A 20,471-nucleotide genomic window follows, 5' to 3' on the forward strand; every position below is an offset into this window, starting at 1 on the left:
AGAACCTGGGGGAGGGGTTTGCCTGGGGGAGGCATCATGGAGTCTTGCTGGGTTACAGGTATAAAGCCGAGGGGAGCGCAGGGTCCTAGGGGAAACCACAGAAGGAGGGCCAGGCAGGCTGCTGGGAGGAGAGGAACCTTGGGCTGAGACTTCAAGGGTAAATAACAATGCTGGGGTACTGTCCCAGGGTCAGAAAGAGCTTTAGGGGAGAGGAGACCAACATGAATCAGTGGAAGGTGCAAGTCTTTAGTGTTGATAGAATGTAGATCTCAGGGTGGAGGTGTGCGGACTGAGGCCTGAGGTGGGTGTGTGAGAAGGGGCCAGAGCCCCCCAGGACTTTTATGTGCTTTACCAGAGAGACTGGACTTTGCTTTTGAAGTGATGGCTTGTATAGAAAGATGGCTCTGGCAAGGTTGAGGAGCATGAATGTTTTAATTTTTGTTTATTATTTTTTGTTTAAATTTTGTTTAAATTTTTGCTTATTATTTATTTTTGGCCATGTTGGGTCTTTGTTGCTGCATAGGCTTTCCTCTAGTTGGGGTGAGCAGGAGCTACCTTCTAATTGCAGTGCCTGGGATTCTCATTGCTGTGTGTTCTTTCATTGAGGAGCATGGGCTCTAGAGCTCAAGGGCTCAGTAGTTGTGGCTCCTGAGCTCTAGAGCACAGGCTCAACAGTTGTGGCTCATGGGCTTAGTTGCTCCAAGGTAAGTGGGATCTTCTCAGACCAGGGATCCAACCCATGTCCCCTGCATTGATAGATGGATTCTTTACCATTGAGCCACCAGGGAAACCCAGGAGCATGAATTTTCAAAGGACCAAGACTGGAGGTGAGAGATGTTGCTTAGATGGGGACCAAGCATTTTCAGGACTAAGTCTGTAGGAGTTGCTTTTTGACCAGTTTGCAGGGGCTGGGGCGGGTGACAGGTCAAGATGACCACATCATTCACAGAAAAACAGAGGAAAAGGAGTCGACCGGAAGGACCGGGGGATGAGTGCAGATTTGGGCAGGGTGAACTGACATGGCTGTGGGATGTCCACAGGGAGATACGCAGCAGGAATCTGGCAACATTACATCCTCTAGTTCCGTCTTCCACCATCCATTGCAGGAATTGCCTGTCATCAGTGATGGATGATCACCCAGTCTTTGCTTGAATAATTCTAGTGATGGAGACTTCGCCAAATTGAAAAATAAAAAGCTTCTATTTCACCTTGGGACAATTTGTTGTTCGTGTGTTCATGCACTCTATTTATTTATCCGTTCCCTTACGAGTGGAAGTTCTCAAGTCAGAGAGAGCCTAAATCTTCCTCACTCCCATTTCTATGCAGTGGGCTCAGCTCTGCTTCCAGGAGACGCACCCAACAGGTATTTCCTCTTTTGCTGAAAGCCTTTCAGATGCTTGAGGACCCCTCCCTGTTCTGCAGAGAGCATCTCCCATCCATGGCAGACAGCCCCAGTTCCTTCCCTCCAGTGCTGTAGGATCCTGAATCTGCACCCTTTAGGTTCTCCCTTGGGTCCTTTTCACACTATCAGGGCTTTAAGATGAGGGGGCCTGATCTGCCTCCAGCAGCCTGAAACACACATCCCATTGGCATTGATACCCACATGATCCTAGAGACTTGATTTCTGGTAATAAAAACCTAAAACTGTTTTTACACTTTGACAGCCTTCTCAAGCTGGTAGCTCCTACTAAATTATGTTTTTAATTGAGATATCCTTTGCACACCATGAGATGCTCTTATCTTAAATACACCATTTCATCCATTCTGAAGGTTGCATGTCAAGATGGAGAAATTTTCCATCATCCTAGAAAATATCCACATGCCCCTCCCCAGCCAATACTGTCCCCTCAGCCCACTGCCACGAATATCCTTATGAAAAGTAGACCCTTACCATTACCTTGTTCTCAAATCAAGAATTAACTCTGAGAAAAAGAAACAGGGTTCGTTTGTTGTGACTTGTGTGTGAAACCATGTGTGTTCCCAGCTCCACCTTCCTTCGTATCTAAGTTCTCTCAAATCAGCTGTTTCATAGTCCATTCTTGAAACCACTTTTTTCTTCTTAAGGGAAATAAAACTACTTTTTTCTCATCTAGTTTTGAGATCTTTATCTGTTCTCGTGGTTCTTTTTAGAGATTATTAAAAGGAACTTTGCAATCATTCCTTTAAATCTTTCAGTTCCCTCAAATGTGCTTTATTTTGTATTCATTTTCCTGTAACTTCCTTTTTTTTTCCTGCTTTGTCCAGTTTGAAGATCATTCTTCTTAATAAAGATAAACCCAACATAGAAATTGACTAACCTCTTCTGCTTTTCTCTGTCATTGCTATTTATACCATTAACCATCAGATGGATGATCCCATTCCATTCTGATTCTTTTTAGAACTTGCTGGGTAACCAAGTTAGATTGCCAGTTATTTTGCCAGTTATTTTGGTAATTTGAAGCATTACCTTTGGCTTATTTTGAGTTTGAGCTGTTTGGTCACTGTTCCTGCAGATTACTAGTGTGAAGAATTACAGCTAAAATTAATTAGCAGATTGCTATGGCTCTTTAAGTTTTTGCCCTTGGTTATATGACTCTATTCTCATCTTAGATATGTTCTTTAAAAGTCTGAGCTCATCAGGACCTTTCTGTGGAACCATAGATTTGTGTTTTGAGTTTCTACCCCTGCGTCCCTTATTTAGTGTATCTTGGTTATATTATATTTTTATCATCATTGTGTCTCATCTTTTTGAGACTTTTGGCCATGAGATTATGTCTGTATTTTATTTGAATGTTTTGAATTCTCCCTTCTTAAGGGCCGAGGCCCTACATCTTCTTCCATGACTGTTAGGAATATAAAGATGTCTTGGTTTGTTTTCTTGCAAGGTTCTTGTCATTTCCACTTCACCAATACAAGTTCTCCTTCAGAGATCAGAATTCAGCCCAGAACAGGTGATCCCTTAACTGTTGAGCTGATGATGTGACTGCCCTTTCTCCAAAATTCTGAAAAGCACTGTTTTCTAAAGGCACAGTTTATTCTTCAGTACAAAGCTGCACTCAGCCAAGCACCTGCTTTTAGTCTCAGTAATATGTTGTCGTCAGAGTCTGCTGGGGACTTCTCAAGAAACGGGATGATTCATTTCCTGAGGTTATCTTGGGTTCGAGGAGCTATTCAACAGAATTACCTACATGGTGTGCAAGTAGACAGACTTCCACTGTGATCGCAGAGCAGAGGGGTAGTTCCCATCGTGGTTGGTTGATAGACCGACTCTGTGGGTTCCGGATGCTTTAAAGATGCTACTGAGCCTTTGCTTCCCAGGTGACACAGTGGTAAGGAATCTGCCTGCCATTCAGGAGACGTAGGAGAAACAGGTTTGATTCCTGGGTTGGGAAAATCTCCTGGAGTAGGAAATGGCGACCCACTCCAGTATTCTAGCCTAGAAACTTTCATGGACAGAGGAGTCTGGTGGGCAACTGGGGTCGATAAGCATCAGATGTGACTGAGCTTGAAAGCCTTTAGCTCATCACCCTGTTGCAAGAAGGAGATGAAGTTAACTTATCTCCTTATCTGCTTCAGGTTAACTTAAACCAGAAGCATGTCAGCCGGAAGAGAATTTCCCTTCTTAGGAAGATCTATAGAGGAGATTGCTCAGTCCTCTCTGCCCTGTCCCCACCCCACCCCCACCATGACCACGGTTTAACCTGTAGCCTTCTTGCAGAAGTACCAGTTTTAGTAATCTCAAGAGGAAGTGCTTGAATTGAATGACATAAAAAAGATTTACATCAAGTATTAAGATCCTGAGTAAAAGTAAAATCTCAAAAACTTGAGAAAAGTGAAAGAAAAGTTCTGTGTTTAAATTGGATTTCAGAGAGACCCAGCCTCTCTGTGACCCTAATTGAGCCCACTCGAGTTGAGAGGTTTCTTATGGTGAGCATCTCACCAGCTTGCTGGGTGATGAAGCCAGTACCAGGCACATTTTCCTCTCCTCTTCCTCCTCCTCCTCCTCTTTAATACAAAAGTTAATTTAAAATCAATACATTGAATTCAGTGCTGCTTTTTTTCCCAAGAGGGCTTGCACTCTTTTTCTGATGTAGTCTGCCTTTTCTCAGGACACACTTTCATCCAGCTTTTAATTTTTGAGACTATGGGAAAAGTTGTAAAAGTTGTGTAAAAAAGTACTCATGTTACCTTCACTTACACTTTGTGTAATAATCACCAGTTATGTTTTGTTTGCTTTGCTTTTGTCATCTGTTTATCCTGTCTGCCATCTTTCCATCCATCTATCCCTCCGTTTTGGGGAAAATTATTTGAAAAATAGTTGCAGATATTGTACCCCTTCATAGCTCAATACACATATCTTAAATAAATAAGGGTCTTCTCCTACACAGTCAGAATGCTGTTATCATTCCCAAGAAAATGATCATGAACTTAGTATGACTTATTTTGTTGTTCAGTCACCGAGTTGTGTCTGATTCTTCGTAACCCAATGGACCGCAGCATGCCAGGCTTCCCTATCCTTCACCATCTCCTGGAGTTTGCCCAAGTTCATGTCCATTGAATTGGTGATGCCATCCAGTGCCACTGATGATGGCATTACTATAAGTATTGTAGACAGTTATATTTTCTCAGTTGTCCTATATTATTTGTAGCTGTTGATTTTTTTCCTAATCTAGGATTCAGTCAGGGTTTGCATTTGTCTTTAGTCTCTTTTTAATCTATAACAAGTCCTCTGCCTCTTGGGCTGTTTGGTTGGTTTTTGATAGCCTTGATGTTTTGAAGATTCCAGGCCAGTTGTCGCATAGAACATTCCACATTGTCAGTTCATCCATTTGCATGGACTCTTGCCTAGATGATGCATCATCCTCAGTGCTTTGTCTGAGAGGTACATGACATCAGGTTGTCTTGTCCCACTTCGAGTGCTGCTAAATTTGCAAGAGTTGTGACTCCGATCATCCGCTGTAAATTATGTTTCCTCCTCTGCAGTGAGTGAGTTGGTACCTTTAGACCATGTAGACGCTCTGGTCCCCAACATTCTTTTACCCAGTGTTTTCGGCATCCAGAGATAATCTTGTCTGACTTGGTTGTTGCAATAGGGTTACAGCACAGTCACTTTTCTCATTCTGTCATTGTTTTTTTAACAATTATTAGGTAGTACTGTGATATAATAATTTCCCTTCTCTGCCCTTTTTTCTTTATCATGTACAGACCCATGCCCTGTTTTCATTCACTGTATTATCTGTTATCATCATTTCTCTTTTTTTTTAAGTTCACATTGTTCCACCCTGGCCAGTTGGAACCCCATGGAGTTGGCTCCCGTTTCCTTTCCCATCGACAGCATCAATCTCTGAGCGTTTCCATGCTTTCTGTCACAACCTTAAACTTCCCTGGCGTTGTCCCGGGATCAGCTGCTGCCCCAAGGAGCTCCGGTTCCTGCTACAGGTGACTGTTATCTGGAAACCAAGGTCTTGCCCCCAGACTTTAACTGCAAGGATCCTCTTCTTACATCTGGGCAGGTACAGCACCAATGAAGGGGAGACCTGGAAAACGTTCGTCTTCTCGGAGAAGCCCGTGTTTGTGTACGGGCTCCTCACGGAGCCTGGCGAGAAGAGCACTGTCTTCACCATCTTCGGCTCCAACAAGGAGAACATCCACAGCTGGCTGATCCTCCAGGTCAATGCCACAAGTGCCTTGGGTAAGCCCCTGCCCCCTTGGCCCTTCTCATGGAAGTACCTTTTTTAACAATTGGGGTGTGGTTGCTTTACAATGCTGTGTTGGTTTCTACTGTACAGCAAAGTGAATCAGCTATTCGTATACAGAGATCTTCTCGTTTTTGGATTGAGAGTTGGACACAACTGAGCGACTTCATTTTCAGTTTTCATTTTCATGCATTGGAGAAGGAAATGGCAACCCACTCCAGTGTTCTTGCCTGGAGAATCCCAGGGATGGGGGAGCCTGGTGGGCTGCCGTCTATGGGGTTGCACAGAGTCGGACACGACTGAAGCGACTTAGCAGCAGCAGCAGCAGCTTAGATATTCTCAGAAGGGTCTGTAATCCGTTGACGACAGCACATATGCATTAAGTAAACGAGATATTCAGAGGCAGTTACTCAGGCACTTCTTAACAGGGCCATGCGTTTTCTGTATCCTCATTTCCTGTGCAGTCATGGGCACAGGCTGGGTTTAGGTGTATGTGTGCTGAACAAGTGAATGAATAAATGCTTGAAAATTATTCTTCCAAACTAGCAGTTCCAGTTTGGCACATTCGGTGGGTAGACTCTCCTAATGGTGTAGGGTCCTCTCACAGCTGTCTGGGATCTCGTCTCTATCTGCTGGTCCAGGCCCAGGACCTGCCAGTAAGGGAGCAGGGGGAGTAAACCTCTGCAGCATCCTTCTTGGCCCCACGTAACCCTGCCCTCTGCGCCTTCTCTGCCATGGCTGACGTTATTCCAGTTGCCTGGGATGCTCTGTGGCCTACCCATTCAATTTCTGCTAGTTGAAATCCTTTTCATGGATCAGGACCCAATGCACTTGGCTGCTTATAACCCAACCGGACCTCTGCCCTCTTCTCTGTGTCCAAAACAGGCGTGTACTCTTCACACCTTGGATTATAGATTTGTAGCTGCCACACTTTGTGTGTCATCTCTCATCACCTGGATCATAGGTCTTTAGGTATAAGAACCTGCTCTGTGCGTCTTTATCTTCTACCCACTGGACGGCCTGATAGCCTTATCAGTAAGGGTTTAATAAATGCTTGCTGATTGGGATGGTGTTGAGTTGACAGTAGTTAATCTTATCAGGCAGCATTTAATGTAACCAAAGACACACATATAAAAAAGACATAAACTGCTAGGATAGACATTGGTGTACTTTGGAATTCTTATGGAAACCAGTCTTTTTAAATTTTGAGTGGATGTGGGTAGATGGAGTGACCAGCTTGTCTGACCAGTTCTCCGCCTCCTTCCATGAAGGTCCTGCACCTTCCAAGCAGTGACAGTGGATTCTCTTGCTCATGGGCCACACTTCAGATGCGTCCATGCCGTCTTGGGAATCTGACAGGGAACACTGCTCCTCAGTGATGCCACCTCTCGGGAGTCCAGCCTTGACCTAACTCCCCAGAGACAAACACCTCTGGGGACCTGGTTCTAAAGGAAACTGCAGAATCTGCTCAAATCTTTCAGAAGTTTAGACTGTGAGCACCAGGGGGGCTTGCTCCCTCCCCGCTTTCTCAGGTGGATGTCTGTGTTTCTGGGGACAGTAGAGGCAGGTGCTGCCTGGCCCCAGAGCCAGCCAGTGAGAGGGTCAGGGCAGCTCCAGGGGCCTGCACGCTCGCTGGGCGGCAGCGAGAGGCCCGGGAAGTGGGTGGCCAGGCCACGGGGCAGACAGGACAGGAAACCCTTCGTGGGCATGCCCGTAATGCTACGTTTCCTCCTCCTCAGGGGTCCCCTGCACAGAAAACGACTACAAGCTGTGGTCCCCATCCGATGAGCGGGGCAACGAGTGTCTGCTGGGGCACAAGACTGTTTTCAAGCGGAGGACCCCCCACGCCACGTGCTTTAACGGAGAAGACTTCGACCGGCCGGTGGTTGTGTCCAACTGCTCCTGCACCCGAGAGGACTATGAATGGTTGGTTGTCCATCCACACCAGGGACCGAGTGCTCTTCTGGTCCCTCAGCAGTGTGGGCAACAGGCTGGGGCGTATGCCTTCCCCTGAAGAGAGGGAGTGGCTCGCAGGAACCAAGTATTTATCAAGCAGCTCTTAGGAGCCAGGAGCTGTGCTGGGCACTTTTTATGTTGGTTTTTCCATTTGGTTGTTTCAGCCGTGTGATGTGATGGAGGTGTGAGCACCCCCCTCCCCCAACCAAGCATGCTGCAGTAATTTATGTAGGAATAGATTACTCTGGGATTTATTTTCACAAGGGCAAGCAAGAAAGGAACATGCTGAAGGTTCCATTGTGGATAACTCCTTTTCCTTAGGAGCCCTATTTTCAAGGAAATTTGCTTCTCTATCTGAAATAAGAGTGTGTGTGTGTGTGTGTATGTGTCTGTATATTATATATATATATATATATATATATATATGCTTTCCAGGTAGTGCTAGTGGTAAAGAATCTGCCTGCCAATAAAGGAGACACTAGAGACGACATAGGTTCGATCCCTGGGTCGAGAACATCCCAGGAAATGGAACCCACCCCATGGCAACCCACTCCAGTATTCTTGCCTGATAGCGAGCCTGATGGACTACAGTCCATGGGGTTGCAAAGAGTTGGACGTGACTGAGGCAACTTTGCATGCATGCACATATATATATTTGTGTGTGTGTAAATACACATGCATATGTATATTTGTTAATTAGTCCTTGAGTAAAATATCTAAGGCATTGCCTGAGAATGTAGAAGAAACAATATGCACACAAATAATTGTAATGGGAGATGGAAAGATGTAGGTACCTTGGAGGAGGAATGGGTGTTTTTCCTGGGATTACTGATAGGAAAGAGGAGACTATAATTTGCTGCAGTTGTTGTTCAGTCAGTCAGTCGTGTCTGCCTCTTTGTGACCCCATGGACTACAGCACGCCAGGCTTCCCTGACCTTCGCTATCTCCCAGAGTTTGCTCAAACTCGTGTCCATTGAGTCGGTAACGTCATCCAAACCACCTCATCCTCTGTCGCCCCCTTCTTCTCCTGCCCTCAATCTTTCCAGCATCAGAGTCTTTTCCAGTGGGCTGGCTTTTTGCATCAAGTGGCCAAAGTATTGGAGCTTCAGCTTCAGCATCCGTCCTTCCAATGACTATCCAGGGTTGATTTCCTGTAGGACTGACTGGTTTGATCTCCTTGCTGTCCAAGGGACTCTCTAGCACCAAGAGTCTTCTCTAGCACCACAGTTTGAAAGCATCAGATGTTTCTTTAACATCTTTATATTCTCCAGTGTTGCCAATAAGAGTGGATTTCAGACTCTTGACTGCAGTCCCTAGTAAGAGTGTATTGTATGGTATACCTCTTTACCTATATGTATTTGTGTATGTAGACGCAGGCACACATCTATATAAACAAAAGTTTTGTGAGCTAAGGCCTACTTTCAAGTGTGATGAGTTTTGCAGTCTTCTGTTCTTTGTGGGGAGGGGAGGAAGCAGGTCCAGACCCTCCAGTGTGCTTTCACAGGCTCGCTAGTTTATGACCTACAGTTTGAAGAAACTGCCTATGAAGGGTAGTTGGCTATTGGAGTGATTAATGCTCTGCCTAGGCAATGGCACCCCACTCCAGTACTCTTGCCTGGAAAATCCCATGGATGGAGGAGCCTGGTAGGCTGCAGTCCATGGGGTCGCAAAGAGTCGGACATGACTGAGCGAGTTCACTTTCACTTTTCACTTTCATGCATTGGAGAAGGAGATGGCAGCCCACTCCAGTGTTTTGCCTGGAGAATCCCAGGGACGGCGGAGCCTGGTGGGCTGCCGTCTATGGGGTTGCGCAAAGTCGGACACGACTAAAGCGACGTAGCAGCAGCAGTCCCCCAAAAGACTGAAAGCAGCCACTCCATAAAAATTTGCCTGATTTGACAAGTGGGACCTGTTCGGTACAGTAATGAAGCTCCTCCCTTCTGAGTAATTCCGTGTAGAGGGTTTGGTGTGGACTGTGGCACGATGTACACGTGAACCGCTCTGCCGTGTCCCTGTTAACACCTCCCCTGTAGTAGGTGTTACATGGAATAGAGTCAATGAAACCCTTTGGGTAAAGCACACCAACCTGGAAAATGCCTTTGGATTTCTAGTTGGTGGTTTGGGCCAGACCTCGGGAAGTACGTATTACCGCTGCCTCATTTCAGAGCTGTCAGCTCAGGCATTGACAGGCAGTAACAGGACAGAGCCAAGACTAGACCCGGGGCTGCTGCTTCCTACCCCAGGGCTTTACCCGGCTAGCAGGTGGGAGCGGCAGAGATGTGGTCCCCACGAGCAGGAGGTCTCATGGACTAAAGGACTAAGTCCCAAAGTACATGAGGAGGAAGCCAGGGTGATTTTATTTCGTAAGTGGACATGGTCTTAAATAACAGCAAATCCTTAGTTTAGAACAAAGGCTATTCTTTTAAATTTCTCTTTTAATTCCCCCAATAGTGTCAAGGAGAAAGTCTCACTGGGTAAGATGCAGCAAACTTTTCACATTTGCTGATGCATTTTAATGACAAAGAGGGCAGGCACAGAGTCTTTGGGTGGGGAACTGGATCCAGCTAAAAAATGCAGTATTATCTTGTTTTGGATATCATGATCTGTCTTGTTTTTGTCCACTTATGGCATGGATACTGGTTTTCCAATTATGGCTCTGATACAAAGTTTTTTTTGAAATGTACTGGTGTAAAAAAATGAGTATTTGTTAAAGGGACATGGTAAGTAACTTAAATATGTATATGTTTAGGTGTTTATTCAGCATTGTTGGATCTTGGCTGTGACACGCGAGATCTTTGTTGCAGGACACAGGCTCTCTCTAGTTGCAGTGCTTAGACTCGGTAGTTGTGGCCCAAGGGCTTGGTTGCACTGCGGCATGTGGGATCCTAGTTCCCCGACCAGGGATCGAGCCCACATCCCCTGCCTTGCAAGGTGGATTCTTAAGCACTAGATCACCAGGGAAGTCCCTAAGTGATTTATAAAGCTGGTGTGGGGCAGTAGAGTAGATGTCACACGGGAGGGGCTTAAATACCTGAAGTGTGTAAACCAACAGCCTTGGCAAGCCCTGATTGTCTTTTCAGTGACTTCGGCTTCAAGATGAGTGAAGATTTGTCACTGGAGGTTTGTGTTCCGGATCCGGAGTTTTCTGGGAATTCATTCGCCCCTCCCGTGCCTTGTCCTGTGGGTTCTACTTACAGGAGAACCAGAGGGTAGGTCACAGTTGCCATGTCCGGGACATATCAGGTCTGCTTGGCTGGAGAGTGTAGGGGACCACCTGGGTTCCTTTCATACTCTCAATGACAGAATTCCACATTGGCATCTTTCAGGTAGCTTGCACAAAATTTAACATTGTGATGTTCGCAAACTCTTCTCCCTGCCCCACCCACCATGGGGAAACAGTGCAAGTCTGTAAGCTTCTCTGAAATTCCAGTTGCTTCTTAAGTCATAAACTTCAGCCAACGCATGTCTTCAGAGTGGCATGTTGAAGAGATATGGTTGACCTTGGAACAATACACATTTGAAATGCACAGGTCCACTTAGAGGTGGATTTTAATCAATAAATATAGCACCCATATTTTCATTTTACAGATCTTAATTAACCAAGTGTGGGGAAACGTTTGTGGTTTATTAGAGATCACAATACATAGAATCAAAAGAACTAGGATTCTAGCCCCAATTCTCTTCAGACTGTTTGAGTTTCCTACCTTTGGGGGAGTTATTTATGAATTTCTTTGATTTTGAGGGAGAGAGAGCAGTTATGCAGATTTTTACCTGTTGGAGGGGTGTCAGTGCCCCTAACCTTCAAGTTGCTCAAGGGTCAACAGTGTATGTGAAACCCACCTAGGACCATGCTTCAGAATGTTGGGCTGCCTAATTGCTTTACAGACAGAAGCAGTTCAGAGTGAGTCAACCTCCTCCTCCGTGCTCTGTAGGAAAATGAATAGATAAGCTCTAATGTCCGTGTTCCTTCATGATTGTACTCTGATGTTTCTGACTTCTTGCTTTTGGGGGGGGCGCGGTGACAGATATCGGAAGATTTCTGGGGACACCTGCAGTGGAGGAGATGTCGAAATGCGCCTGGAAGGAGAGCTGGTGCCGTGCCCCTTGGCAGGTGAGAGACGTGGTTTCTTCCCTTCGTCTCGTCGGGACATTGTTGAAGTACTACTGTGATCTCACCGGGCTCTTCCAACTTAATGGAGAGAAAGAATGGACATTACAGGCCTCTCAGAGCTCCTGGCTGCCCCAAACCATGGTCTCTAAACGACATTTAGTTATGGCCTTATGCTTTTATAGGAATGGAAGACATTGGAGGGAAAGCCCTTTTGTTTGTTGAAAGATGTTTATTTGGCATCTGTTGTGTGTGAGGCGAGGAGGTGCTGCGGGATACCCAGAGACCTTCTGTGTGCTTCTTAATCCATTAGTCACAGAAACAGACTCGCGGCTTTCTGGGAAGTAGCGAAGTGGTCTGTCTTCGTTTTTGTAATGGTAACTGTGACTGGTATTTTAATGGAATTTTACATATTTTAATTCACTTTTCCATGTGTTATCAATTTAATCTTTATAACTACCCAATGAAGCAGATATTGTTAGCTCCATTCTTTTTAATATGAAGAAGCATGTTTAGAGGAGAGTCAAACAGTTTATTTAAGGTCTCATATCTGGTCAGCAACAGAGCAAAAGTTCAGACTCTAAGCTCCATGCTCTTCCTTGGCAATCTCTCAAGCATCATGCCCATTCCTTGACCATGCATCCTTATGCAGGCTCGTTAGGGGAAACCTTTGGAGCAAGTGAATATGCTGTCAAGATATAGCGTGTCCCAAATGTTTCAAGCTGATATGGTAGTGATGGCTCATGTTGAGGTATTTGTAATATACTGGGAAGGTCCCCTGGAGGAGAGCTTGGCAGGCCACTCCTATATTCTTGCCCGGAGAATCCCATGGACAGAGGAACCTGGTGGGCTGCAGTTCATAGGGTTGCAAAGAGTAGCAACTTAGTACGCACGCACGCACACGTGAAATTATGATACCTTAATGAAGAGCTGATCTCTTAGTGCCTTTTCTTTCTTCGTTCTGTTCTAGTCTTATTCATATAGGGCTTCTCTTCCCTCTGAGCCTCGCCTCCCGCTTGTGCCTTTTGGGAAAGGTGCCTGATTAGGGCAGACTCCCTCAGCAGAGGTGGCGTTCATGGAACAGCCACCAGCGCCACGTGAATCATGAGAGAACCACCTCGTCCTGCGTGGGTGGGGGAGAGCAGCCCTCTCACTTGCTCAGTGCTTGCCAGCTCGCCCTGGTGTTTTTCATGCTAAGCTCATTAGTCCCTTAATTTAATCTTCCATCGTTACCCAAGTAATTAACATCCCTCACCGTGGAGACTTAAAAAGAACATGGCTTCAGCAGATTACCGCAAACGAGCAGATAATACTCAGATACTTCCCTCACGAGAGCTGTTATTGATGAGGGCCTAGGTGAGCAGGGTTTGAGTGATCACTCATAAGGGGCTGAAGCATGTACTTTGGTGATAAATATTTCTGAAGATGTCACCAAGGGACAAAACAGTTTGTTTAGAGCTGTCTAAAATGGTAGGAAAGCTATTTTCTCCTCTGATAGGAGAAGATAGTATAGGGAATAAGTAAAAACAATCTCATTTGTAGTGTAGCATGTATGTGTGCTAAGTCACTTCAGGGACTCCATGGACCATAGCCTGCCAGGCTCCTTTATCCATGGAATTCTCCAGGCAAGAATACTGGAGTGGATTGCCATGCCCTCCTCCAGGGGATCTTCCTGACCTGACCTAGAAGTCAAACCTGAGCCTCTTATGTCTCCTGCATTGGCAGGTAGGGTCTTTACCACTAGTGCCACCTAGGAAGCCCTTGTAGGATAGTGAGTGAATTGAAGTTGCTCAGCCAAGTCGTGTCCGACTCTTTGCCACCCCGTGGACTTTAGCCTACTATGCTCCTCCATCCATGGGATTTCTCAGGCAAGAGTACTGCAATGGGTTGCCGTTTCCTTCTTCAGAATATCTTCCTGACCTAGGGATCAAACCCGAGTCTCCCACATTCTAGGCAGATGCTTTACCATCTGAGCCACCAGGGAAGGTTGTAGGGTAGGGTGGGCTACCTTCCAATTTTTTTTTTTTTCCTCAAAGCTTGGAGCAAAGGCAGGAATGTACCACGAAAGGAAAAGATATTTCATAGGACTGACATGGAACCATAATGTGTTTGCAAAGATGAGATAATCTGGTCATCTGGAAGGATTTTTAAACGTGAAGAAATTTTTCTTCCTTCAAGATTAGGATAATGATACATTTCTAGGATGGGTTTATGTATGCCTGGGATTGACCGATTCTATTTCTTTTCTAACACACAACATTCTCTCTGTTCTCTACTCCCCATCGTAAGGCAGGTGTTTCTAGACTCAAGAGGCAGTGTCGGTTAGAAGAAAAAATCCCAAAGCAACAGAATGAGGTTTCTAAATGCTGGAGAGAGGTGGGGCGAAGGGCTTGCTGCTGTGAATGTGTCTCCACAACTCCATGTGGCACGGCCACAACGAGTCTGTGATTCCAGCACTGTTTACAAACTCAGCACTTTTCATCTGACTGCCTGGTCTCCCGGGAATTACAGTGGGATGGTTTTCTTGAAAACCGAAGGGATTGATTCGTTATCATGGGGTAGCTCAGATCCTTTTGAAGTGAGACCAAAGGAAAACAGGGAAGATTTACCTTTGGTTAAAAAAAATTATAGGTAGATTTAAGTTTTTGAGTGCATTATTTATATTGGAGCTTTATAAAGCAGAGGTGGCTGCTGCTGCTGCTGCTAAGTCGATTCAGTCGTGTCTGACTCTGTGCGACGCCATCCCTGGGATTCTCCAGGCAAGAACACTGGAGTGGGTTGCCATTTCCTTCTCCAATGCATAAAGTGAAAAGTGAAAGTGAAGTCGCTCAGTCATGTCCGACTCTTAGCCACGCCATGGACTGCAGCCTACCAGGCTCCTCGGTCCATGGGGTTTTCCAGGCAAGAGTACTGGAGTGGGGTGCCATTGCCTTCTCTGAGAGGTGGCTAACATGTTGAAAGAATGGAATGAGAGAGAGGCAAAAACAAACAAACAAACACAAACCCGTCACCATGCAGGCTTGCAGCAGAGGGACCCAGATTTGTCACTTGCAGATGCAATATATTGTCACAGTGGACACCTCAGAAATGGATGCGGTTGTGTTGCTAATTTTCATTCTTTCGGGAAACTCCAGGTATTTTCCAAGCCGGTCCCTAAGAGGAAGAGAGAGACTGCCAAGAGCACCAGCTCTTCCTGTTCTTAGTTGTCTGACATTGAATCAGTCTCTCCAGCACTCTGAGCTTCTGTTTCTCTGTTTTGAGAGATTGGTGTCTATATTGCAAGAGACAGCCTTGGGTATTAACGCTTAGACTCTGGATCCAGACCACTGGAGTTCGGTTCTTGGTTCTGCCACTTAGCAGTTGTGTGGCCTTGCATGGGTTACTTAACCTCTGCTCTCAGCTTTCTCACTTATAAAATCGAGTTAATAGTTCTTCCATCATACAGTTGTTCTCTCTCTCTCTCAAACTCATTTAGTCGTCTCTGACTCTGCGACCCTGTGGACTATAGCCCACTTGTCCTCTCTGTCCATGGAGTTCTCCTGGCGAGAATACTGGAATGCATAGTCACTCTTTTCTCCAGGGGATCTTCCCAACCCAGGGATCAAACCTGGGTTTCCTGCATTGGAGGCAAATCTTTCATATCTCAGCCACCAGGGAAGCCCATTATGTAGTTGTTACTGGGATCAAACAATTCCTGATACATAGTATGTATGTTGTGTAAGTATTTGAGTAGAAGGAGAATCTTCATGATGATTGTGTTGTAATACATTCTGTAGGTGGCCAGGAAGTGAGTGAGTGAAGTCACTCAGTCGTGTCCGACTCTTTGCGATGCCATGGACTACAGCCTACCAGGCTCCTCTGTCCATGGGATTTTCCAGGCAATAGTCCTGGAATGGATTGCCATTTCCTTCTCCAGGGGATCCTCCCAACGCAGGGATAGAACCCGGGTCTCCCACATTGTAGACAGACACTTTACCATCTGAGCCACCAGGGCCAGGAACATATATATTATTACTTTAAAAATAGAATAGGTTGATATGATTGCTCTGTATCATGAACAATATTGAATGGGTGAGCAAATAGATTAGAAAACTTAGCTGTAAGTCTTCAGTGGAAAGTTCCCTAGTCAGTGAGGTTACGGTGCCACATGATGCGGCCCGTCCTGTGATCAGGAGGAATGTGCTGAGTGGTATGACTATTTTCATATGTGACCAAAACTTTTAGGTTGAGCTCTGAAGCTGGATATTGGAGCATGCCTACTATGGAGGGCAGGGCTGTGGAGGACACACATTTGGGGAAAAAACAAAAAAAAATGTAGCAGTAAAAAGCAGAGATTCATGAATGTCTGAGTAGCTTGGCCGAGGCAGAAATGTTATTGCTTTACCCTCCTTCTAAGTCACGATCCCTAGGTTCTCACTTGATTCATGCCTTGTGCCATCCATGGCTCTGAGGCTTCTGGGTGAGAAAGAGGTAGGTCGGACGTGCGAGGACCCCTTCAGCACCCCCAGGCCCACCTGCCCTCTTGTCTTGTGTGTCTCTGCAGAGGAGAACGAGTTCATCTTGTACGCTATGCGCAAGTCCATCCATCGCTACGACCTGGCCTCAGGGGCCACCGAGCAGCTGCCCCTCACCGGGCTGCGGTCAGCAGTGGCCCTGGACTTCGACTATGACCGCAACTGCTTGTACTGGTCCGACCTGGCCTTGGACGTCATCCAGGTGCGTCTTCCCTGGGTCTGCTTGTGGGGGCCCTGCCTTGTGACTGCTGAGTCCAGGTAAACCTATTTCAGAGTGTTCTAAGGAGATGGGTACTTGAGGTTTTTAAGTTTTATCTCATCTCAGGGCCAATGGATGACACTTTCCAGTTTTATGTTCTAGTATTTTCTTTCCCTGCCTACCAGAGGGAGCCCTCAAATCTGCATTCCTGCTTGTAAGTGAGGTCTCCCTTTTCCTTCTGGGAAGATTTTAGGGTTCAGTATGTAGCCCTCTATGTCCCTATTATCATACCCACTGCCTCGTTCATGTCCTTCTTTTCAAGCCCTGATATAGTAACTCTTGACTTCTCTGTAATTCACGTAATTACCCACTTCAGCTATTCCGAGCACAGTCAAGAACCAGAAAGTAAGCTGTAAAGATCGCTGGGCAGGCCAGATAATTGGCCATACTTGCAGACCCGTGCATTTTAAAGAGAGCTCTTTGATCTTTTTTCATTGCCTATTTAATCCTTTTATAAAAGCAATTCTAACAAGTTTTATCTGGACTTCCAACCCAATAGAAATTTTACAGGGCCTGGGTATTTGAGGAGGTGGGGGAAGGGGCTGCTGCCCGTGGCTGTCCAAGTGGTAGTACCTGATGACTTGGAGCCTCCGAGGGAGGAAGGACTATAAAAAGCAGACACAGGATCTTAGAAATAACAGCAATCTGGTTTCATTTATTTTAAAAGCAAGCAGACTCATGCATCTTGGTCATCTCTACCTCATTATTGTGATACAACGTAGCTCAGTGACCAGTGTTCACGACCATCGTGCAGGCAGATATAAATGACTTGGTTCTGTTAAGTTATCCTGCTTTAAACAGGAAGCTGTAATCCATTTAAGAAATGCTTTTAGTGAAAAACGGCTTCATGCATGTGGAACACTGCCCTTGCCAGTCAAGCCAGTTGAATAAGCAGGTTCCCATCGGTGGAACTGATTTGGCTGGAGGTCATGTGCGCATTTCACAGTGTTTCTTCTGTCTCTTTAGCGCCTCTGTTTAAACGGGAGTACGGGGCAGGAGGTGATCGTCAATTCTGGCCTGGAGACAGTAGAAGCCTTGGCTTTTGAACCCCTCAGCCAGTTACTTTACTGGGTGGATTCTGGCTTCAAAAAGATTGAGGTACGTGCCTTCTGTGCTGTCTGTGATTAAGCAAGCAGGGAGGCGCCTGGGAGCCAAATTTGACACAGCGGGGGAGCCAGTGTGTCCAGCTCCTCTGGAGATTCCCTGAGAATTGCAGAGAAAGGGGGTCCCGTGTGCAAACAGGATGCCTGCATCTGTCAAACAGAGATTTCATTAAGATACCTGAACACTTGTATTGGGGCTAGCAGCAGCACAGCATAGTAATCATAATGATAATGGTACCGTTACAGCATTGCTATAATGCTGTAACATCCACACTCCAGTATTACGCTTTTAGTGTAATGTGATATAGATAATATTGTGACTGCCATCCTCATTGTGGTTGTAATGTGGTTGCCATGCTCTCGTGGTCGTTCCCTGTTGGAACCACTTTGCGTGAATTCTCTGATTCACTTCTCACAGCTGCCCTGTAAGGTAGGTCCTCTCACCTCCTCACTTCACCTGTCTGCATCCGAGCTCTGCAGGACCGAGAGGGGTAAGAGATCATGGGCTCCTAGGCATGCTCAACTCCTGCATATTCCTGCTGGGGCCCTGGGGCACCGTCTCAATACCTCTTTACACTGACTTCTGGGGAGGCATGACTTGTGTAAGGCGCGGTAGAAACAGGGAGACCCAGAGAGACAGGACAGATCACCAGCAAAAGCCACAAACTTGAGAGATGGACCTGGGTTCAGTCTTTATCCCCCCCTTTTTTTAAATTAAAAAAAAGTATTTATTTTTATTTATTTGGCTGCACCAGATCTTAGTTGCAGCACTCAGGATCTTCTTTCGTTGTGGCCTGCGGCATATTTAGTTGAGGCATGTGAACTCTTTAGTTACAACGTGTGGGATCTAGTTCCCTGACCAGGGATCGAACCCCGGCCCCCTGCATTGGGAGTTTGGGATCTTAGCCACTGGACCAGAGAGAAGTCCCCTAGTCCTTATTCTGGTAGCTAAATGACTCAGGAGAGTATCTTATCCCCTCTAAGCTTCAGTGTCTTCATCCGTAAGATGAAGATTCCGTTGTGTAGTCAGTCGTTTGGCAGGTGCTGTGTCCCGGCCCACTGCGGGCCGGGTCTGGTTTTAGATCACGATGATACAGCAGGAGGCAAGACATGCAGGTCCCTGTGCTGAGAGATTAGGTTTTAGTGGAGGAAGCAAAATAACAAAGAAATAAGTCTATCTGTCCTGTTGGTGCCATGTGCTGCGGTGAACATCACACAGGGTATGTGATTGCGTGACGGGGGAGAGGAGGTGTCTTCGAGGTGACATCTGAGCTGAGCTGTGACCGAGCAAGGATCACTGGAGTGTTCCCCTCATGGGACGGTTGAGAGAAAGTGCCGGGGTCCAGCCCCGGCTGATCCAGGGTATTCGAAGCGGGGACGGCGTCGGCGAGGGTCAGGATACAATAGCTTCAATTAGATATTAATTAAAGATATAAAGAGTAATAGAATAAGGATAGCTCAGTAGGAAAATTCAGTGGAGAAAAGAGGCTGAGTAGCTTGGTTTACGTGGGAGACCAATAAAAACTTCAAGACAAGAAGTTTGCACCACTTACGTAGGCCACAGGCGTCCTTCCGTTCTCCCAAAGGAGAGGAGACACTGAGGCCTCCCCGGTCGGATCTTAGAAGCCCAGGCATAATTAGTAAGCATGGTGGGTTCCACGCTTCAGATGGAGACTCAGCCAGAGTGAGAGAGAGAGAGACATGGGGAGACCAGTATTTCGAGACACTGATCCCAATTCTTTATTTTCCAGAGTCTGTTTTTATACACTGAGATGTTATACAAAAGTCACGTGGGGACAGCAGTCCTGACTTTTATTAAAGTCAGGTGCTTCATACAAATGTATACAGAGGTCTTAGGGGTGTTACATCATCTTCTGGCCAGGGGGGGCCTGCTGACAATTTACGACCCTCTCCTTGTGACAACGGTCAGTCAACCAGGACACTTATTTCTCCAGGGGTGATTATTCTTAAAACAGACGCCACCCAAATAAAGTTACATTCCTATAGGGTGAGGGTGTAGTGGGTTTTAGTTAAGGAAAGAATTTACTTAGCCTAAGGTCTAACGTGATTAATATCAAAGGTTAATACTTATTTCTTCTATATACTCATTAACATGTGTAAGGGCAGGGGATGTGGAGACTTAGCAACAAACATTGGCTCAACAAATGAAAAACCCTTCACCAATACAATTTCTAATCAGCCCATTATACTTATACTAATAGTTGTCTAACTTTTCTAAGGAACCTGTTTTTAGAAGGTTTAAAGCATCTCGTGCCTCTCACGGTTGGGAGGCTGTGAGCGATCACATGTGGCCGGACAAGCCTGTCAGGCAGGCCAGAGAACCTTCAGAGAAGTTTGTGGGTTAAAACACTCTTGTCACACCCAGGAGTTTTTATTAACTGGAGCTCTAAGTCAACTTCTTCTCCGAAAGAGGTGGTGGGGGACAGCCCCCCGTAAAGTCAGAGGTGTAGGTGAGAGCACAAAGTAGTAAAGTAGGCAGGCTCTGGTTATGGGGGTAGAAGCTCGAGGAGTTCCAGGGGGACTCCTGAGGCTCGATCCCGCCTTTGCGTATGTCGAGCCTCCTTCCTCATGACCTTTGTCACGGGCAGAGTACCTCACTCTGGCCCCCAACAAGAAAGGGTGGAAGGATGCACAGCACTGGTCACATTCTGAGCCGTGCGTCGGTGGTCTTGTCGTTACTCTTCCTCTTTCTTTTTTTAATTGAGTGTGCTTAGCACTTTGCTAGAAGGATGCAGGTAAAGCTTGAGTGTCTATAGGCTCACAGTGTAAACTCAAATACTGTGTGTGCAATGGTGAAAGAAGAGTCAGTGATGAGAACTGTGGATGCCCATTGAT

At 46.1% G+C, this 20,471-nt stretch overlaps 1 protein-coding gene across 10 annotated transcripts in view; it reads left to right on the top strand.

Moving 5' to 3' along the window:
- SORL1 (sortilin related receptor 1) overlaps nucleotides 1-20,471 on the top strand; it is a 170,560-nt gene that overhangs the window by 80,103 nt on the left and 69,986 nt on the right. For all 10 annotated transcript variants that reach the window (XM_086338350.1, XM_086338353.1, XM_086338360.1 and 7 more), the window contains 6 exons: nucleotides 5,493-5,671; nucleotides 7,415-7,601; nucleotides 10,712-10,840; nucleotides 11,657-11,742; nucleotides 16,283-16,455; nucleotides 17,479-17,610. In XM_086338350.1, coding sequence (XP_086194476.1) covers nucleotides 5,493-5,671; nucleotides 7,415-7,601; nucleotides 10,712-10,840; nucleotides 11,657-11,742; nucleotides 16,283-16,455; nucleotides 17,479-17,610 — 886 coding nt within the window. The remainder of the gene's footprint in view (nucleotides 1-5,492; nucleotides 5,672-7,414; nucleotides 7,602-10,711; nucleotides 10,841-11,656; nucleotides 11,743-16,282; nucleotides 16,456-17,478; nucleotides 17,611-20,471) is intronic.

The sequence above is a fragment of the Bos grunniens genome, chromosome 15, assembly GCF_055505025.1.
Source record: "Bos grunniens cultivar Pamir isolate PY7600 chromosome 15, Bosgru_T2T1.0, whole genome shotgun sequence".
NCBI lineage: Eukaryota > Metazoa > Chordata > Mammalia > Artiodactyla > Bovidae > Bos > Bos grunniens.